The 21,006-nt window shown below is 49.7% G+C and overlaps 2 protein-coding genes across 2 annotated transcripts in view; both read left to right on the top strand.

The window, feature by feature from the left end:
• FCGBP (Fc gamma binding protein) overlaps window positions 1–5,262 on the top strand; it is a 45,152-nt gene extending 39,890 nt beyond the window's left edge. Inside the window, exons 18-20 of the mRNA XM_068528314.1 lie at window positions 1,037–1,420; window positions 4,720–4,991; window positions 5,113–5,262. Coding sequence (XP_068384415.1) covers window positions 1,037–1,420; window positions 4,720–4,991; window positions 5,113–5,122 — 666 coding nt within the window. The 3' untranslated portion in view covers window positions 5,123–5,262. The remainder of the gene's footprint in view (window positions 1–1,036; window positions 1,421–4,719; window positions 4,992–5,112) is intronic.
• A 5,597-nt stretch (window positions 5,263–10,859) lies between these two features.
• Window positions 10,860–20,752, top strand: FBL (fibrillarin). The gene is made up of 9 exons (XM_068527614.1): window positions 10,860–10,983; window positions 15,591–15,770; window positions 15,856–15,957; window positions 16,047–16,141; window positions 17,178–17,348; window positions 18,253–18,385; window positions 19,484–19,596; window positions 20,413–20,558; window positions 20,645–20,752. Exons 1-9 carry the CDS (start codon window positions 10,974–10,976, stop codon window positions 20,667–20,669), a joined length of 975 nt encoding a protein of 324 aa, XP_068383715.1. The 5' UTR covers window positions 10,860–10,973; the 3' UTR covers window positions 20,670–20,752.
• The last annotated feature ends 254 nt before the right edge of the window (window positions 20,753–21,006 follow it).

The following is a 21,006-nucleotide window of genomic DNA, read 5'->3' as shown; positions in this document are numbered from 1 at the left end:
TTTTCCTGCACCATTTGAGAGTATGATGCAGACATAGTACCCCTTTACCGCTAAATACTTTTGCTAGGATTTCTTAAGAATAAAAAAACTCATTTGATCTGACCACAGTACAATTCAAAGTCAGAAAATTAATACTGACTCGATACTGTTATCTAACGTAAAGGTTTTATTTGAATTTCACCTGTTGTCCCAATAATGGTCTCTATAACAATTACCCCCACCCGACCCACACCCTGGGCCAGAGTGCAACTGAGGATCAGACACTGCTTTTAGTCTTCATGAGATTTGGTGAGATCACCAGGTGGTAAATGGTAGATAGAGAAAGAATGGTTCTGAGGACTAAGCCTTGGGCAGGATAGTGTTCAGGATTCGGGAGATGAGGAGGAACTTGAAAATGCAGTGAAGAAAGAACAGCCACTCAGACAGGAGAAAACCAGGAGAAAGTCCATTTCCTGGAACTGGGTTTCCAGGGCCCTCTGTTCTAGGCTGGGGGTGCCAGGACTCTGGAATATCTCCAGTGCCCACTCCTACCTGTATCAGTTAGCTTTTGCTGGGTTGCAAACCACCCCCAAAACATAGTGGCTTAAAACAACGGTTTGTTTAGTTCACAATTATGCAGCTCTGCAGTTTGGGCTGGGATCAGCAGGGCAGTTCTTCTGCCATCCCCTGGGCTCACTCACACATCTGTGGCCCCCCAGTGGGTCAGCTGAGGGCTGGCTGTCTCTCTTCCACGGGGTCTCTCATACTCAGGCAGGCTGGCCCGTGGTGTCTGGGCAGGGTTCCGAGAAAGAGAGAGGAAAGCTGTAAGGTCTCTTGAGGTCCAGGCTTGAACCTGGCACAGCGTTGCTTCTGCTGCATTGTAATAACCAAGGCATGGTCGTAAGGCCAGCCCAGATTCGTGAGGAAGGGGAAATAAACTCCATTTCTTAATGGGAGCTACTGCAAAGTCACTCTGCATGGATCCAGAGGGTTGAAGGGTTGTGTCTGATTTTGCAGTCCACCACACCACTGTAAACTGGCCCCTTTCTGTGCACAGGTGAACTCCTCCCTGCTGACCTCAGACTGCAGCGAGCGCTGTTCCTGCTCCTCAAGCTCCGGCCTGACGTGCCAGGCGGCCAGCTGTCCGTCAGGCCGCGTATGCGAGGTCCAGGCTGGGGCCCGGGACTGCTGGGTCCCCCATGGCCTCTGTTCCCTCTCTGTGGATGCCAACCTCACCACCTTCGATGGGGCCCGCAGTGCCGTCAGCTCCCCCGGCATCTACGAGCTCTCTTTCCGCTGCCCAGGACTACAGGAGACCGTCCCGTGGTACCGTGTGGTCGCTGATGTCTGGCCCTGCAACGGCAAAGCTGAAGTTCTGGGCCGGGTTCACATCTTCTTCCAGGATGGACTGGTGACCGTGACCCGAAACAAGGGCGTGTGGGTAAGCCTGGACACAGGGGGCATGTCTCCCCCGGGCTTTGTTCTTCCTGTTGCAGTGTCCCTACATTCCTGGCAGCCCATCTGTCTTGCTGTCTGTTTTCTTTACAGATCTCTGCAGTTTGTTTCTCTGGATTTGTATTTGTGTCAATACTTCAAACTTAGTCCCTCTATTCTGGCTGAGCTCTTGAAGAGCAAAAACACATTCAAGTAACTTACTAGTTTTGATTTTAGTGTTAATCAAGACTCTGTTGGTTGCAAGTGACAGAAAACCAAATTCAGAGTGCCTTGAGTAAAAATGAATTGATTGGCCCACATAACTAGAAAATCCAGGGGCAGAGCTTCAGGAGTGTCTGGATCCAGGTGCCTGGCAGTGTCATCGAGATTTGTACCTCTGTGTTTTAGACTTGCTGTCCACCAAATCAGCTTCATTCTCTGTGACTCCCCACAACATACTCATGAGACAGGGACTATTATTATCCCCATTTTACACAGAGGGGAAACTAGGGCCCCAAAAGGTGACATCATTTACTCAAGTCACTCAGAGAGTACCTGGGAGATCCAGGCTTTGAACCCACCAGCACCCAGGCTCTGAACCACTTTGATGGGAATGGAGTGTGGTGGTGACTGTGTGGATATAAGGGACCAAGATGGACTCCAGGTGCCCTGCTCAGTGGGAACATCCTTTGGACTCTCTCAATTCCAGGCCACTTGACCCTTCCCTCAGCCGTCTTTCAGCTTGCTCTTAGGGCCCCCTCAGGCCTGTCATTGTTTGCCTCATGAGTCCATTCCAGCCCCAGTGGGTCCTCCCTTCTGCCCCTTGACTTCTGTTGACTTACCACGGCCTTGCATTGGCCAAACCCCACAGTTCTCACCACCCCAATTCCAAATTTCTAGAGAGAGAATCTGGCCGGATTGAGGGCTGACGCTGACTCAGAGTCTAATCAGCCGTGGCCCAAGTAATAGAGCCTAAGACCCAAACACAGATGTCAGGCTGCCCTAAAGTTCCCATGTCTCTGTTTCCATGACCTGTTCATTGATGGCAGAGACACCCACTGGTGTCTTCTGGGTCTAGTGGGGCGATAAAGCCAATGCTCCACACACTTCTCCCCCAGTGAATGGTCTGTCTACATCCCTCCACCAATGCATCGAGATGGTCCGAGACTCAGCCCTGCTGAAAGCAGGGAAGCTTGAGTTCTCTTGTTAGTGTAATCTGGACCAGTCACTCTTTTTCTCTGGCCCTCTGCTTGATCCATAATTCGGGTGAACAGACCCCTACTCTTGACCTTCCCTCGCTCCTCTTATCAAGAAACGATTCTCTACACAGCAGATGTTCTAGGAATGTGAATCAGATCAGGGCATTCTGCTGCTTAAAACTCTACAGTGACTTCCCAGAACAACATTCCAAACTCAAGCCACCTCCCTTCCATGGCCTTGTGTGATCGGACTGCTGCCAACCTCACCAACCTCATTTCCTACAACTCCTTCCCTCATTGGCTGTGCTGATAATAAGCCAAGCTGACCTTTATTCTATTCATACAACAGAGCAAGCTTGTTCCCACCTCGGGGCCTTTGCATTCGCTGTTCCCACTGCTGCAATGCAGATGTTCTAAGAGTTGGCTCCTTCTCATCCTTCAGACCTCAGTTCTGGCATCGCTTCTACAGAGAGGCCTTTCCCAACTACCAATGGAAGCTCTGACTCCATCCCAGACTCAGTGCTGTTACTCTGTTTTATTTCCTTCAAGTGCTTATCACTATCTGAGGTTATCCATTATTTCTTTGTGTTTGTTGCCTTTCTCCATTACTAGAATATAATCCTCAGGTGGGCAGGGATCCTGTTCATCTTGATCATCACTTTGTCACCGGTACCCAGATCAGGGCCTGGCACCAAGAGGGTACCCAGGAAACGTTTGGTTCTGTGAATACATTCATCCCTGTTGCCTCCGCGCCAGGCCACATGCTGGGTAACACAGATAACTCAGACCCAGTTCTTATATCGTCGAAGCTTGCAGCCAGGTGAAACTTTCCATCCATCTCTCCAACTATCCTTCACTGCATCCATCCCTCCTTCTTCTTTCCTCCTTCCACCTCTCTTTCCTTTTTCCCTCTCTTCCTCCCCCCTCCCCTCCCTCCATTCCTTCCTTCCATCCATCCATTTATTCACCCACCCATCCATCCATCTTTTCAGACCTATCGACTTATCTTTCCAGTCTATCTACCCAACTCTCCAATCATCTGGCAGAGGAAGAGTCACATAAAAAAGCATTTAGAAAAAAAGTACTTTTCTTTGAAACAAGGCTTGCTAGGGAATATAACTTTAGAAGGGTTAACTCATCGAAGAAAACAGACAACGGGACTTCCCTGGTGGCACAGTGGTTAAGAATCCGCCTGCCAATGCAGGGGACACGGGTTCGAGCCCTGGTCCGGGAAGATCCCACATGCCATGGAGCAACTAAGCCCGTGTGCCACAACTACTGAGCCTGCGCTCTAGAGCCCGCAAGCCACAACTACTGAGCTCGCGCACCACAACTACTGAAGCCCATGCACCTAGAGCCTGTGCTCCGCAACAAGAGAAGCCACCGTGATGAAAAGCCCGCGCACCTCAACCAAGAGTAGCCCCCACTTGCCCCAACTAGAGAAAGCCTGTGTGCAGCAATGAAGACCCAACGCAGCCATAAGTAAATAAATAGATAGATAGATAGATAGATACATTTATTTTTTAAAAAAACCAACAGACAACAGTTATTTAAAGGGAAAAACTCACAAGGTTACTGAGTCCACAGCCAGTAATGGAGAAATAGTCATTTTCTCACATGATTATTATACTTGCTAGGTCATTACTTGTCTTCAGACATCAGCATTGAAAAAATAAGGGATGAAGTTGCCTTGTTAGGGAACCAGTAACTTACAGGACATGCTCAAGTGTTCTTTTCTTTTGAAAACTAGAATCAGACAGGATGATGCTGGGGTTTGACTGACTGTTTGTTTATCCGGTACAAGTGCTTCCCCCCAACCCCGGCCGCCCTTGGAATGTTGTGTGCACGCCTGCTTATGCACTGATCCATCTGTTCATCCATCCACTCTCTGTCCTTCCATCCATCCATCCACATCTCCAACTACCTTAGGTTTCCATCTCTCCATTTGGTGCATTCATCCAGGTCTTCATCTCTCTCAGAATCCGCCTCTCTGCTTTTACTCCTTGAACTTGTTGTCTTCCCTGGGGTCTCCATCCTAGTAACACCCCAGCTCTCCTGTGGTTCCAGCCTCACCTCTGTGTTTCACCCACCCTCCCCCAACCACCAGGTGAATGGTCTCCAAGTGGGTCTCCCAGCTGAGGTGTTAACATCTGTGTCCGTGAGTCGGAATCCGGATGGCTCCGTGCTAGTCCAGCAGAAGGCGGGGGTTCGGGTGCAGCTTGGCACCGATGGGAAGCTGGCTGTGGTGGTCAGCGACGACCATGCTGGGATGCTGTGTGGGGCCTGCGGAAACTTTGACGCAGACCAGACCAACGATGGGCATGACTCCCAGGAGGAGACAGCATTGGAGAAGTGGAGAGCACAGGACTTCTCCCCATGGTGAGGAATGTAGCTTGGAAGCCAGGCTACTTGGAGCAGGGGCACCTGGGTCCTCATGGGAAAGGGGCAGTCGGGGTGGGTGCTCAGTCTACAAAAAGTGCTAAGTGTCTGTCTCTTGCAGTCAGGACTGAGCAGTCATCCACCGGGAATGAGGACTTCAGGACCCAAACCTCCTGGAGGTTGCAATAATTGAAGGATGCACTCTGTCACTGTATGTCCCTCATCCACTCTACCCCTTTGCTGAGCCACTGAGGCCAACTGTGAAAGCATTGAATAAATAGCTTAAGCTAAGCTGCATACCAATGTGCCTGTCTTATGTCTTCTCATCCCTGACTTTCCTTCCTGCACAGTAGGTGTCAGATGCCTGGGGAATCTGGCACATGATGAATGTTTGTTGGCAGGTGAGGGGATGGATGGATGGAGATAGATGGGTAGATTGGGAATAAGATGGGTGGGGAAATGGGAAAATGGAGAAATGGAGGATTAGAAAAATGGATGGATGAGAAGATGAATAATTGGACGGAAGAAGTAGAAAATGAAAAGAAAGATCAATAGATTCTGACTTTATCATTTATAACCCTGGCACATTAATGTTTCCTTATATGTTTTAGTCCACTCAGGTTGCTGTAACAAAATACCATAAAATGGGTAGCTTATAAACAACAAAAGTTTAAATTTCTCACAGTTCTGGAGGCTGGGAAGTCCGAGATCAAGGCACCAGCAGATTCGGTGTCTGGTAAGAGCCTGCTTTCTGGTTCATAGGTGGCTATGTCACGCGCCCTTGTTGGAAGGACAAGGGTATTCTCTGGGCCTCTTTTATAAAGGCATTAATCTCATTCATGAAGGCTCCACCCTTACAACCTATCACTTCCCAAAGTCCCCACCTCCAAATATTATCACATTGGAGACAGGTTCCGACACATGAATTTTGAGGGGACACAAACATTCAGCCAAAAGCATCATATTTAAAGTAGAGCTAAGGATGGGACTTCCCTGGTGGTCCAATGGTTAAGACTCTGCACTCCCAAAGCAGCAGGCCCGGGTTCAATCCCTGGTCAGGGAACTAGATCCCGCATGCCACAACTAAGAGCCTGCATGCTGCAACTAAAGATCCTGCATGCCGCGACTAAAGATCCTGCATGCCGCAACTAAAGATCCTGCGTGCCACAACTAAGACCCGGTGCAGCCAAATAAATAAATATTTAAAAAATAAAGTAGAACTAAGGATAGTACCTACCTCTCAGAGTTGGAGCAAGGATTTAATGTGTTCATCCAAACTACAAGTCAAAAATTGAAGTCTCTCTTCCCTTTGAAACCTGTCTCGTGCCCTGCCTGTTGTGGTCTTCCCCACCTCAGTGAATAGCACTACCAATCCTCAGTCTAGCAGCCAGAAAATGGGGAAATGTTCTTGCGTCTTCCCTCCCCTTTGCCATCTATTCAGTTCATCAACAAATCTTTTTGGATGGTATCAAAACACACCTGAAATCTGTCTGTCTTTCTTCTTGTGCCCACTGTCACCACCATCCTCACTCAAGTCAACAACAATAGCCTACCATCTGCTCTTCCCTGCCTGTAATTCATCCTCACAGCCACTAGATGACTCTTCTTTACATGTAAATAGGACCACTGGCTATAAATTTATCTTGTCATAAAATCAAATTCCTTCACCTTGTCCTACAAGGCCCCTGTTAACCTCTTCTGACTCATCTCCTATCACTGTACTTCCTGCTAACTACGATTTGGGAACCTGATCTTTCAGGGTATTGAACATGGCAAAATTTTTCACTTCATTCCTTTGCGAAAAGCTGTCATCACATGACTAGATGCTTCTCATCCTTCAAATGTCCACTTACGTGTTGCTACCTTAGAGAGGGCTTCCACAACCACCTCACTTAAAGTGATTTCCTCTGTTCCTTTCCGTCCTTAACCTGTGGGGTCTGATGCAACTCCGGGTAGTTAGTGTCCGAACTGAATTAAATTATAGGTCAGCAGGTGGAGTCTGCAGAGAACTGGAGAGTTGCTTGGTGTGGAGATACATTTGGTGTCAGAAGTGAAGTGTATGAGCACAAAAACAGTTTTCTTTTACGGCACAGGAGGTAACAGGTGCCGTTGCCTGGTAGATACGGGGATAGGAGGATACTGCAGTTCTCTTATGATTGCTTGTATGTTCTCATGCAAGTGGGAAGCAAGGTCATCAGCTAAGAGTAAGAAAGAAAGAGAAAGTTTTGAGGTCTGATGAGAAGAGAGAGCGCAAAACAATCCTTCAAGAAAATGAGTCCAACTGCTTTGGGAAAGTGTGTCAGTTTCTTAAAAAGGTAAACATGCTCTGATCACATGACTCAGCCATTTGACTCCTGGGACTCCTCTCAAGAAAAATGAAAGCATTTGTCCACACCGGTACTTGTAAGTGAATGGTTATAGCAGCATTAATAACCTGCATGCTGGAAACATCTCGAATGCTCGACTGGTGGACAGACAAACGAAATGCGGTATAGCCATACGATGAATCCTCAGCAATGAAAAGGAACCAACTACTGATACATGCAACCATTTGGAACATGATGCTAAGTGACAAAAGCCAGACGCAGAAGGCTACATATTGTATGGTTTTGTTTGTATGAAATGGGATGATGGATCTGTTCTGAAACTGGATTGCGGTGATGGGCACACAATTGTACACATTTACTAAAATGTGTGGACCTATACACTTAAAATAGGTGGATTTGATGGTATGTAAATTATGCCTTAATCAGGCATTTTTAAATGAGCACATTACCCATACTATTAAGAAAAAAAAGGAAATGAGAGAATGAATTCATTAGGGACATGCGATAGGATGGCTGGGCCGCATTAGGGCCCACTTGGGTTTGTGGTCGTGAATGCGAAGTGAGACCAGCCAGGGTGGGTGTGGGTTTTTCTCCATCCATATTCAGCTTCCAGTGAGCAGGTGCGGAGGAGGTGGAGAGTGGACTCAACTGGGTGCAAAAGATAAAGTTAGAAGTTTGAGGGTGTGAGCGAAGGAGAGAACACTGGATGAGGAATCGGGCTGGGTGGTGAGAGTACTGTGGTCACAAGGGGGTGAGGGGCAGGGAAAAGGAGGTCAGCTTATGGGGGTGAAGGCTCCTCGGAGCAATAGGTTTAGAGGGAGTGAGCTGGAAAGACAGGAGGTGATGGGCAGACAGTGAGACGCATGGAACTGAGACTCTGCAGGGGCTGTGGTTTTGGGGTTGCCACTGTATGGGGGTGGGCCTTTCTCCCCCACTGGCCTGGGATCTCGGGGCTGCCACAGTCACCATTGTGTCCCCAGCACAAAGTCTAAGTGTGGGAAGGAAGTGTTGGGTGGAGGACGAGATCGCTAGAGAAGAGGAAGTCAAGGCATCGAGAGGCCAGAATGCTCAAAGGTTCATCTATCTGAATTTGGAAATCACCAAGAATTATGAGAGGAGCAGCTTGTGTGGCAGTGAGCCTGGAGCTAAAAAGATGCGATGAGGTGCAGTGACTTGGGGGTTGATAAAGCTGGTTACAAGAATGGGAGCAGGTGCTGTGTATAAACTTCAAAGTTAGGGGCTTAGAGAAGAGGCAGAGAATGGTTTAGAAGCGGCCACGAGGAGCACGGAGGAGCTTATGCTATCTACAGGCCCAGGGGGCATGAAGGCTGAGGAAGAGGAAACAGCCCCTGCTTAGAAGGGCTGCATGGAAAGGCATGTCTTCATGGGAGAGCTAGGTTGTGGTCAGAGCAGCAAGGCAAAAGGAAGGTTCAGAGGACATGGGGGACCTCCGATAAAGCCCTCAGTGCTTTATCCCAGCCCTGACCATTCTGCCTGTACTTCCCCCATTCTGGCCCTGACCCCTCTGGGCTGCCAACTGTCTGAGGCAGCTCCAGGAAGCCTGGACTCTTTCAGTCACCATTGTGCCCCCAGCACAAAACCAGAAGGCACCCCGTAATTACTCACTGGTAGTGGCCATTTCAGGTTGCAAGTTGGCAGGTGAAATACCTCAGACCCAGGAGATGGTGCCAGGATTCCAGAATACAGTCTGCACTGTACACTGAGGATTTTCATCCTTTAGAAAAAAAACGTTTTTAATTGGAAGGCAAACAGTAAAATCCATCAGTAGTAGGTAACATCACCCTGAATTGGAGCCATTTGAATTATTACATAGCTCCTGGAAATCCAGCATAGACTCAGCAGATTTTCCATCTTAATATGTAAACAAATTTTCAGGAATGTTTCTGAGACCCTTCACAGAGAACTCAAGATAGCATAGGTTCATTCGTTCCTTCAACAAACATTTACTGAGCACCCACTCTGTGCCAGGCCCTGTTCTGGGTACAAAGTGATACAACAATGAACAGAACAGACCAGTGGATTCTCCTGGAGGTTGTTAGTAACTTCTCACAGTAGCACTTGTTTTGCTTTGTGGAATGAATATGAGGATGAATATTCAAATTATAAAATTACCAAAAAATTCTCAGTATTTACACAGAATCTTCTCCCTCCTCCCTCCGTCCTCTGCCTGCATCCTGATCTGGTCCATCCTGTCTCCTACCTGATCCACTGCAGCAGGCCCCTCCTTGGTCTTCTTGCTCCCACCCCGCTCCCTCATTCTGTTTCCCACATGCAGCCAGAGTGACCCAAGTCAGATCATATCCATTCTCTGTTCAGGACCCTCCATCTCATTCAGAGTAAAAGTCAAAGTTCTCACCCCAAGGCCCCACATAATTTGCCTTGTTAACCTCCCTGCCCTCATCTCCTCCCACTCTCCCCTCCTCACTCTGTCTCGACCACATTCCTCAGTGTTTCTGCAACCCTCCTTACTTTTCCTGCCTCAGGGCCTTTGCACCTAAAATCCTAGCTGCCTGGAACTTTCTTCCTCCAGATAGGAGCATGCCTCACTCCTTACTGGATGGGGCTTCCCTGGTGGCGCAGTGGTTGAGAATCCGCCTGCCATTGCAGGGGACACGGGTTCGAGCCCTGGTCCGGGAAGATCCCACATGCCGTGGAGCAACTAAGCCCGTGCGCCACAACTACTGAGCCTGTGCTCTAGAGCCCACGAGCCACAACTACTGAGCCCACGTGACACAACTCCTGAAGCCCGCGCGCCTAGAGCCTGTGCTTCGAAGCCACCGCAATGAGTAGCCCCCGCTCACCGCAACTAGAGAAAGCCTGCACACAGCAACCAAGACCCAACACAGCAAAAAGATAATTAATTAATTAATTAATTAATTAATTTTTAAGAAGTCACTGGATGCGTTCCTTGACCACCTCGTAAGCAGTTTCACACACACACACACCCCACACACCCCCGTCCCAGCACCAGTCCCTATCCCCCTTCCCTGCTTGTCATTTTCTCCAAAGCATTTATTGCCGTCTATCATTCAGCGTGCTTTTAATAACTTGTCTGGTGTCTGTTTCCCCCACTGGAAGATGAGCTCCAGGATTTGTGTGTCTTGTTCCCTACCGTATTCCCAGTGCCTAGAACAGTGCCTGGTACATTCAGGCGCACAACAAATGCTTTTCCAATGTATGAATGGGAGTCCAGAGTCGGCCCTTGTTATTGGGGATGGAAATGGATCAGGGAAGGCTTTTGAGTGTAGAGGGAATCTTAGGGAGCTAACTAGGAATAGAGAAGAGAAGCAGAGGGCACAGCCCGTGCGAAAGTTTGGGGATAAGCCCTGATCACTGGGGTGATCGCACCAGTAAAAGGGAAGCGGGAAGCGTATTTAGAGTAGCGAACGCTGCACAGGTCAAGGCAGCTCCAAGGACGGTCGAGGGGGAGGCGCCCCGAGAGGCTCAGAAATCTCCGCCCACAGCGCGCGCACCAGGCTCCGGGCGGGGCTGAGGCTCCGAGGGGCGGGGCTGCGTGGTTGCATCACGCAGTGTACGTCGCCGCGCGCGTGCGCTCCTTTCCACGTGCGAAAGCCCCAGACGTTTGGACCCCGGGAAGCCGCGGATTACCGAGCCGTGCAGCTCCACGCTCGCTATGAAGCCAGGTGGAGGCCGGGGTTGGGGTCGGAGCTCAGGACTGGGGTCCGGCGGGGATCGGGGTGCCAGGCCGGAACGGAGGGGCGGGGTCCTGGCCTGGGGGCAAGGATTCTGAGCCCCGGATCCGGTCTCTTGTGGGGAAGGGGTCTTGTTCCGGTCTCTTGTGGGGATGGGAGGGCTTGGTTCCGCCCTGTGATCGAACCTGAGCCTGGGGTTCGGGTTCCTGGTCTAGAGGTTTGTGATTGACTTCTCAGAGGTCACGGTCGTTAGTAGAGAGTCTTGGGCGTAGAATTGGGGGTTTCCTGAACTGGGATTCGTTTCATTGAGGCAGTCATTAGGGGTCTTGGATATTGGGCCGCGGGCGGCAGTCGAGGGTACTGAAGCAGAATCTAGATCCAGGCATCTGGGGTCTTGGATCTCTGGGCGTGGGATTTGGGGATTTGTCCTGATTGGGAGGCGGAGAGCCCCCGGTCTTGGGTGCCGGGGCTGGGTCTTCTAGGACCCCATATGCTCCCCTGTCGCCGCCGCAACTACAGTACCCTTGGCTCCAAACCTAGCTTCTCAGAGAGGGCCGGCATAGATGAGTATTCCCGGCTTGCCCTCCCTGGCCCACTTTCCCGCTCTCTATTCTCCGGAGGGGGGCGGGTCCCTGAGAATGGAGTGGAGCTCCTGGGCCTAGTGATTCTCAACTCGCCGTGAGAGGTGAGGTGAAACTTCACACGCCCAGTATAGGATTATCGTGGGGTGGGCAAGGGACGTAATCACAGGGCGTGAGTGGTTTTATTCATTCCGATTTTACTCGAGATTTTGATGAACCCTCCACAGCTCCCTCCTAGTGGAATGATGAGAGTCTTGGCTTTGACAGCAGAAGGGCCTCAGTTCAAAGTTTCAATCCTAACTATGCTTAACTTACTGTGTGACCTTGGGCAAGTGGCTTTACCTCTCTGAGCCTCAGTTATCTCATCAATAAAATGGCACCCAGTTCTAATTTAGTGAGAGCACGCTAAGAAAAAATAGCACATGGTGGTAATCATTTTGCAATGTATGTGTATCAGATCAACAGGTTGTACACTTTAAACTTACACAATGTTACATTTTGCAGTTACGTCTCATATAGCACAGTGCTTGACATATAATAGTATTTTCTCTAATTGTTATCTTTATCTTTCTTCTCAAGGGGAGCAAAATTAGGGTCCTTCTCCCTGGTGTCTCAGCTCTTCCTGAATCAGGCCAAGCCCCTCTCCCCTCCCCTCAACTTGCTCCCCTGGAGTTGGGGAAATCTTCTGCCATGACTGAAAGGGTCTGTTTCCTAGTACAGGTTTTCTTTTTTCCTTTCTTCCCCCCCCACTTCAGCCTGTGGAGAGATGGGGTCATCTGGGGGGGGGGCAGAATTTGTGGGTCCATGCCCCCTCCCAAGTTCCCTTTCTCTTCAGTGTTTACGGATCTACTGGTGGAATAGGAAGTGCCAGGCAGTGTGTCTCCCACTGAGACCCTGGCAAGCCTGCAGGCATCCTGATTGCCTGGATTGGATTGTCCCAGGAATGGAGGGTACGCCTTCCCAACCCTTCCCTCACTGTGTTAGGATAAGAAGTTGTAGAAGTTGTCAGGAGTCAGCTCTTTAGCGAGGATTTTAGTCTGGTTGAGAGAGGAAGCCTTTGGGAGATTTTGAGCGGGGACCTGATGTCAGTCAGACTTGACTGAGACCTTTAAAAGGATCCTTCTTGCTTCTGTGTGCAAAAGACTTTAGGGGAACAAGAGTGAAAGTAGACACATCAGTGGGAAGTTTGTTGCTGTCATCTACTAGGAGATGATGTGGCTTGGACCAGGGTGGTAGCAGTGGACCTGGCTGACAAATTGTCAGGGAATATATTTTGAAGATAGAGCCAACAGCTTGTATGTGGGTGTGAGAGAGAGGGGTCAAGGACAATGAAGGGTTTTGGCGTGTGTAACTGGAGGGGTAGAGTTGCCAGTTTTGAGATGGGGAAGGCTGTGGCAGGAGAGCAGTTTTACACTGGGGTGGGGGAGGGGGTCTGTGGACCCTCCAGCCAAAACTTATAGAAAAAGTTATGTGAATGTGTGTTTTTCTGAGGAGTGGGTACTTTCAGTACATTTTTCTAAGAGCCCCAGGACCTGAAATGGATTAAGATATGTTTTGAGTATCGTGCCTACTGTGCCCCATGCCGTGCCCACACTTTCTGGGTCTCTGTTCTATCAGGCCTGTGTTGAGGGTCTCTTAGGCCTAGTGGTTTCTCCCCTAAGTAGGAAGGAGGAGGGATTCATTCTCCTGAGTTTGAATAATATATTCAAACTGTGTGCGAGGTAGCATATTAAGTGCTCTGTGTGTATTGTCATTTAATCTTTACAACTCTGCGAGGTGGACACTGTGTTATTTCCATATCTCCTTCTTACAGGTGAACTTTTCAAGATACCCACAAGCCTTCCCTACTCTCTAGGGTCGTGAATGGCATGGCCGTCTCCCTGTAATCAATACATGAGCTGCTTGAGGGAGGGACTGGGGCTCTGGTCACCATCTGATCCCCTGCTTCCTGAATGAACAGAGAGGGTGTTTTCTTCATGAGACAGAACCCAGGGGTTTAAGAGTTACCAGCCCATTTACTATCTGTTGAGCCCATACTTTGTGCCAGGTGTTGTGCAGGATGAAGTGATGACCAAAACAAACATCCCTGCCCATTTGGAGCTTGATTCTAGTGGGGGAGGCAGGCAGTAATAATCTTTAAAATGCCATGTATGATAACTGATAGGAAGAAAAAGAAAGCAGAGTAAAGGTCAGGTAGCCAGAGAAGGCCCTTCTGAGGAAGGAACATTCGGTCAGAGACCTGAGTGCAGTGGAGTGGGTGAGTCAAGCAGTGCCCTCTGGACCCAGGCAGTGGGAACAGGAGATGCTCAAGGTTTAGAAGCTGCAAAGCGAGTTTGTTCTTGGGGAGGAAGAGCATGGGACCCAACATAGAGAGAGTAAGGTCAGAAAAGTCAGCAAAAGCCAAGCCCAATGGTGGTGATTCTGTTTGGGCTGCACGTTAGAGTTACCTGGAGAACTTTAAAAAGCCCCATGCCCGGGCCTCCACCCCAGACAATTTACATGAGGATGTAAGCAACAGCGCTGGGCAAGGATGAGACCCACCGATTTCTAGCTTTGGAAGCCAGAGAAAGGAATTTTGATTTCATTTAGAATGTGATGGAAAACCTTTGAAGGGATTTGGGCAGGGGAATGATGAGAGCTGATTTGCTGTTTTGAAAAGGTCAGTCACCAGCTGCTGTGTGGGCAGTAGACTGCAGAGGGAGCAGGAGACCAGAGGTCAACAACTCTTGGTGTAGGAGTTTGAAAACCGTTCATTTTTAACAACTAAATTAGGGCTAGCTATTCAAAGTTCTACATTTTCATCTCTAACACCATTAAAACGAATGAAGCCTGCATAGGGTGGGAATATAATGCACCTTTGCAAAAACTTTAGCAAGTTCGTTATTGAATAGTTTACATTAAGTGAGATCATTTTAAACCATCACTAATTTTCACACGAACGATTGTTTGATAATGCAGTTTTCTGAAAATACTGCAGAGCTTTTGAAGCCGTCACAGAAGAGTCAAATACTGAATCTGTTAGCACCAGGAGAGTTCTGTCTGCTTCAGACACTGTTTTGTGCTCAGTGAAGTGAACAATGTTTGCTCTCTCCTGAAGTGATGAAAATAAAGTCTCTCTAAATGTTTTTTTTTTTCCCTTAAACTTTCCATCTTGTTGACAAGCCCTAAACTGCTTATGATCAGTCGCCCATCCATAAAGGACAGTTTTGGTTTTTGCTTGTTTTCCCCCCCCCTGAGTTGGGAGAGACTTGTGCATGCTTGGAAGCAGGGGGATCAGTTAGCAGGAAAGATGTGATGTCGAATGCCTCCCCTCTGTTTGGGGGTTGGCGCTTTTCTGCCACACACAAGGGCAGGAGTGGGAGGGCATGAAGAAGTTTCCAGGGCCTGGGGGACCCTACTGCCACAGTGCATGTACACACACAGTGCACACTCTTCTTCAGACTAATTAATATTGATAATAGAACAGATCCTGTGCATTTACTATCCAACCGAGAAAAGCAGAATGTTGACAGTAAATCTACCTCTATCTGTGTTTTCCTCCCCTATCCTAACCCCATAACTTCTCCCTCCCAAAGCCTAATATCGTAAGTTTCGCATTTTATCATTCTCTTGCCTCTTTTTGGGGGCAGGTGGTGCGTGGATTACCACATATATCCACGCAGCATAGCACCTCTCAGTTGTTGCTGGACTTTATAAAAAGGATATTGTGTTAGATGTGGTTTTCTAGGGCTTGCTTTTTCACTCACCATGATTCTGAGATTTCTGTCTCTGTTGTGTGGAGCTGTTGATCCTTTTCGTTGTTGGTTGTGAATAGTCCCTCTTTCATTTGTCCATTCTGCTGATGGACACTCAGGTTAGTCCGTTGTTCTGCTGCTGTGGACACGCGTGGGTACCTCTCCTGGCGCCCACGTGCGCACGTTTCTCCACTTTCTCTCCCGAGTGGAGTTCCTCGGCGTAGGAGTAACTTCTCAAGCTCCATGGCCCCGTTGATGGTTCCTGTTTCTGTTTCCACCACAGGTTTCAGCCCCCGTGGGGGCGGCTTCAGTGGCCGAGGTGGCTTTGGTGACCGTGGCGGTCGCGGCGGAGGCCGTGGAGGCTTTGGCGGAGGCCGTGGAGGCTTTGGCGGGGGCAGAGGTCGAGGCGGAGGCTTTAGGGGCCGTGGACGAGGAGGAGGAGGAGGAGGAGGAGGAGGAAGAGGTGATGGAGGGGGCTTTCCCTGGTCTTGGGGAGCGGGGAGGGAAGCATCGTGGGGTCTCCCTCTCACTGCATCTCTGCCTTGTAGGTGGCGGGTTCCAGTCTGGTGGCAGCCGGGGTCGTGGTCGGGGAGGAAGAAGAGGAAACCAGTCGGGGAAGAATGTGATGGTAGAGCCTCATCGGCATGAGGGTGAGTGAGGAAGGCAGGGAGCCCCCTGGGGTTAGGGGTGAGGTGTGGCCCGCTGGGGTGTTCACCCCTGCTCTGATCCCCTCACCCAGGTGTCTTCATTTGTCGAGGAAAGGAGGATGCACTGGTCACCAAGAATCTGGTCCCTGGAGAATCGGTTTACGGAGAGAAGAGAGTCTCGATTTCGGTGAGACCTGGGCGCCTGGCTAAGCCACCAGAGCCCCAAGCTGACGGTGTAACCGGCTGCCTGGTCTCCCTGTTCCCACCGTCCGTCCTCCACGTGACAGCCAGGGGATCATCTTATTCCATAAGTCAGATCATGCACCCCCCTCCTCAGATACCTTCCGTGACGTCCCGCTGGCTTCAGGTTAAAGTCCCAAGTCCTCAGTGTGGCCTGGAAGGCCCTGCACGTTCTAGCTCCCCCTCCCCACTGTCTCCTCCCACTGTCCCCCTAACCTAGTGTCTTCCAGCCACACCGACAACCTTGCTGTTCCCTCTGCCTGGAACACTTTCCTCCCAGCCCTGTGTGTGGCTGGTTCCTTTTCATCACCAGCATCTCTGGTCAGGTGTCACCTTGTCTCTCTTACAAGGCCCCCTTGCACCACCCTGTCTATCAAAAGCTGCCCTCACTGCCTTTCTGCTGGCTTTCCTGCTGCCTGGAACGCACTTCCCCAGATAACTTGAGTGGCCCCTCAGCTTCAGGTCTGCTTCAGATGTCTCCTCCTTGGCTTTTCCCTGGCCACCCTTCCTCATTTTCACCTGCCCTCACCCTGCTCCCCATACTTCAGATCTTCCTTCCTGGCTTGCTCTTTTCTCCTTAGCCCCGTCACTAGCTATTATGCCATGTGTGTCAGTCAGCTCAGCGTACCCTCACTCCTTGAGGGCGAGGCCTTTGTCCCCTTCACTGTGTTTCCCCAGTTCCTAAGCATAGGGGCTGGCACACAGTGTGTGCCGGCACGGTCAGTGTTTATAGAATGAATGCATAGGTCTTGCCTTGCTGTTACCTGGGATGATCTTGTTTGTTTGTGGTCCCTTGCGCCTGAGTCAGGAGCCTTCACGAGAGGGCAGGCCCTGCCTCTGCCGGGGCCACAGATGTGCACCCACGTTCGTTTCTTGTACGGTGATTGGGCGCCCAGTCCCTTTTGAGGGCCCAGGAGTTAAGAGCAGTGGGGTCTTGCAGAAGAGCCTGGCACTGACTTCTGTCCCCATCTCTCCCGGCCCAGGAGGGAGATGACAAAATTGAGTACCGCGCCTGGAACCCCTTCCGTTCCAAGCTGGCGGCAGCAATCCTGGGCGGCGTGGACCAGATCCACATCAAGCCAGGGGCCAAGGTGCTCTACCTCGGGGCTGCCTCGGGCACCACCGTCTCCCACGTCTCTGATATCGTAGGCCCGGTGAGTAGACAGATGGGGGCAGGAAGGGGTGGGAGGGAGGGAAAGGCCACCTCCTCTGCCAGCCTGGAAGTCAGAGGCCCTGGCCGCTTCTCTGCACCGTGTGGCTTGGAGCCAGGCCCTTCCTGGTCACAATGCCTGTGAGTGAAAGGAGCGGCTTGAAGCACATCGTCTCCAAAGCCTCATTCAGCCTCACTCCTGAGTTCTCGGCCTGGAGGGAAGGGGCGTGGGTATCGGGGTGACCAGCGATAGAGGGGCCCAGAGCTGAGAGTACGTTTGATTTGGTTGCCCTCTTTAAAAATTGATACCCCCCAAATCTGGTCTTCTGGTTTCTCTTGAAAGAACAGAAGATGTCAGTTTCTGGGCCTGTGTTTCTGTGTGGCTGGACAGGCTCCCTGTTGAGAGGGCACCCATGCGTCTCACTTCATGACCCCTCACTCAGCTACAAGACTGTAGGCTGTGTAATTTAGTGGTTAAAAACCCCAGGCTCTGGTGTGGGCTCTTAACAGTGAAGTGGCTTTTAGCAAGTTACTGTCCCTCTCTGAGCCTCAGTTTACCCGTCTGGAAAATAGGGTCATTGTGAAGATAAATGAGTTAAATCCTGTAAAGTGCCAAGAGCAGTGCCTGGCCCATTGCAAATATTCTTAGCTGTTATGATGTCATCTCTGTGCCCTAGCTTCCCCATTTTAAACCTGAACTGGGGGGCCTGGGCTCTCAGATCAGGCAAAGCAGGATTGAATAACCCTTGGACTTCAGTTTATTCATGTAAGATGATAACAAGTCATTAAATGGTAGGGTTTTGATTTGGGGATTTGAAGAGATGCATGCAGTATATGGGCCAAAGTAGGCACTCCATACATGAGAACTAGTATCATTGTCGTTTTTGTTTGATTTTGATTTATTTTAGGACGGTCTGGTCTATGCAGTTGAGTTCTCCCACCGTTCTGGCCGTGACCTCATTAACTTGGCCAAGAAGAGGACCAACATTATTCCTGTGATTGAAGATGCTCGGCACCCGCACAAATACCGCATGCTCATCGGTGAGGGGTCTGGGGTTGGCTCGGGTGGGGTAGGACAGGCCACTCCAGGTTTCCTGGAAGAGGCCTCCAGAGCCCTGATTTGGATGGAATTGGAGTGGATGAACAGGCCTCTTGAGTCTGCAGAAATGAAAAGGGTCGGGGGAGCCAGGTGAGGTTGTGGAGGTGGCAGTCCTGCTTCAGGGTCTGGGATGTCTGGAGGGCCAACCTCCTTTCCTCCAATCTCTTGCCCCTCCCCCTAATCTCCCCCACCCCAGTACTTCCTGCCTCCCTGCAAAATGTGGTACCTTTTATACTACCCCTGACTTACGCATAAAAGCCTCCTTCGGAGGTCCTCATCAGCACCGTCTGGGGAGATCATAACCCAGAAAGCACAAACGGAGTACGGCCTAGCCCAGAGGGGCCCATTGTGAATGTAAATAACTTTGTTTTAAAAACAAATTCAGAAGCAAAGTATAAAAATGGAGCGCATTATAAACCACCCCCAGAGGTAACCAATATGAACAATTTGATGTCTGCTTTTCCTGATTTTAAAAAAGTCAGTTTTCATTGCACCATCTTTTCATTTTTTGAAGTTTTTTATTTTATTTTATTTATTTTTTTAATCACTGCCTTAAAAATACTACTTTGCATTCCCCCTGGTTTTTCTTTCCGTGAGTTTTTTCCCCTGTGCATTCATACCTTACCCTTTGTTCTGCAACTTGTTTTCATTTGACAATCCTGCAGACACTCTTGCCTGTAAGTGCTCACCTTTACTTGTCTTTTTGATGACGTGTCTGTCTCCACCCCCAGACCCGGGAGCGTCTCGAGGGCAGGGTCCGGGTCTGACTCGTCTCTCTGTCCCCCACGCCCGGCCCAGGGCTGGCCACAGAGTAGGTGGCAACACGGTTTACAAGAGGAATGAATGAATGAATGGTGTGACTGTGGGTTTTGGACCCATCTTGGGGGCACTGTGGAGGGAGGGGGATCAACGGGGGGAAGTGAGACTGGAGGCAGGGAAGACTCTGCCAGGAACCTGCTGGTGTTGGGGCGCAGGCCCCATGGGAGGAGCTGGGAAGATCCGGTGGATCCAGCTTTTAACCGCTACTTGTTTCTCCCTAGCAATGGTGGATGTGATCTTTGCTGACGTGGCCCAGCCAGACCAGACGCGGATTGTAGCCCTGAATGCCCATACCTTCCTGCGTAATGGAGGACACTTTGTGATTTCCATTAAGGTGCGGGGCTTAGAGGAGTCTTAAGATGGGGTGGCAGTATCTTCTCTATCTGTAACTGCCAAGCAGCCAGTCAAAACAAGGGGGCCTCCATCCCCCTAATCCAGTCAGTCTATGCCCAGCTCCCTATAAGCCACCCAATCAAGTAGCACATAATGAAAAATGTCTACAAAAGTAAAAAGCTTAGAATTTAAAGAGGCCATAGACTGTAGCGATTAAGTGCATGATCGCTGAGTCTGAGTATCTTGAGTTTGAATTGCATCTTGCTGTGTGTCTTTGAGCAAGTTACCTAACCTATATGCCTGTTTCTTCACTTGTAAAATAGCAATGTTAGTCCTATCTCTTTTAATGTTGATGTAAGGACTAAATGTCTCAATATGTATGGAGTGTTGAGAACAGAACCTGGTGTAAAATAAATACCAGATAAATGCTAGGTGTATTTTAAAAAATGTTTCATTTTGAAGTACAGAGGCCTCTCCATTGTCTTCAACCAGATTCACCATTGTTTTTTGCAGCCTTTGCTGCATTTGTTTTAGCATTCTCAGCTGCGTTATTGCTATTGTTAAAGAAGAGGAAGTAGAAAAAAAAAAAAAAAACCCGGAGTGTAAGATTTAAAACACTGGCTTTTAGATAAATAGGGCTCTGTTGAAGGCTTCCTGTTCCAATCCAAACCAAATTGAAAACTTATCTAACAAAGTCTTTCCCTACATTCCCAAAGCCTAGTCTCCAATGAAAACAAATTCTACTGGTTTAAAGAAGAACAAAAAAGGGAAAACAGCCCAAAGCCTTGCTGCAGACTTCAAATCCTCTCTTCTGCAGGCCAACTGCATTGACTCCACAGCCTCTGCAGAGGCCGTGTTTGCCTCTGAAGTGAAAAAGATGCAGCAGGAGAACATGAAGCCCCAGGAGCAGTTGACGCTAGAGCCATACGAAAGAGACCACGCTGTGGTCGTGGGTGTGTACAGGTGAGCAGGGGGTCCGGTCAGTACTTGTTAGGAGTGTCCCACAGTGGTGATGAGCTCTGAGTCCCCTCATCTCTTTCCTCTCACAGGCCACCCCCCAAGGTGAAAAACTGAAGCCCAGCGCCATCTGGATCTCGAGAGAGACTGTGTTGCTACTGTTACACGTGTGTTTTTCTATTAAAAGACTAATCAGTCTCTCCCTTTGCCCCTGATTGCTTGGCGACCTCTATCAACAGGGCGCATGCGCCCTCGGTCAACTTGCGTGTTGGTGGGGGCGGGCGTCCTCATCTGGTCATACAGCGCATGCTCATATCGTAGCTGCCTCCTGCGCAGCCGTAACGTGGATTTCGGCGCTTGGGCGGGGTTGGTTGCTCCCTGCGTGTAGATCCCGGTAAGCTCTTCTGAGCGCAGGCGCGGAGTGTTGCCCTAGGTCACGTGAGGGGGAAACAGA

The sequence above is a fragment of the Eschrichtius robustus genome, chromosome 19 (genome assembly GCF_028021215.1).
Source record: "Eschrichtius robustus isolate mEscRob2 chromosome 19, mEscRob2.pri, whole genome shotgun sequence".
Taxonomy (NCBI): Eukaryota; Metazoa; Chordata; class Mammalia; order Artiodactyla; family Eschrichtiidae; genus Eschrichtius; species Eschrichtius robustus.
The sequence above is the reverse complement of the archived record's forward strand: the minus strand, read 5'-3'. Positions and strand labels throughout refer to the sequence as shown.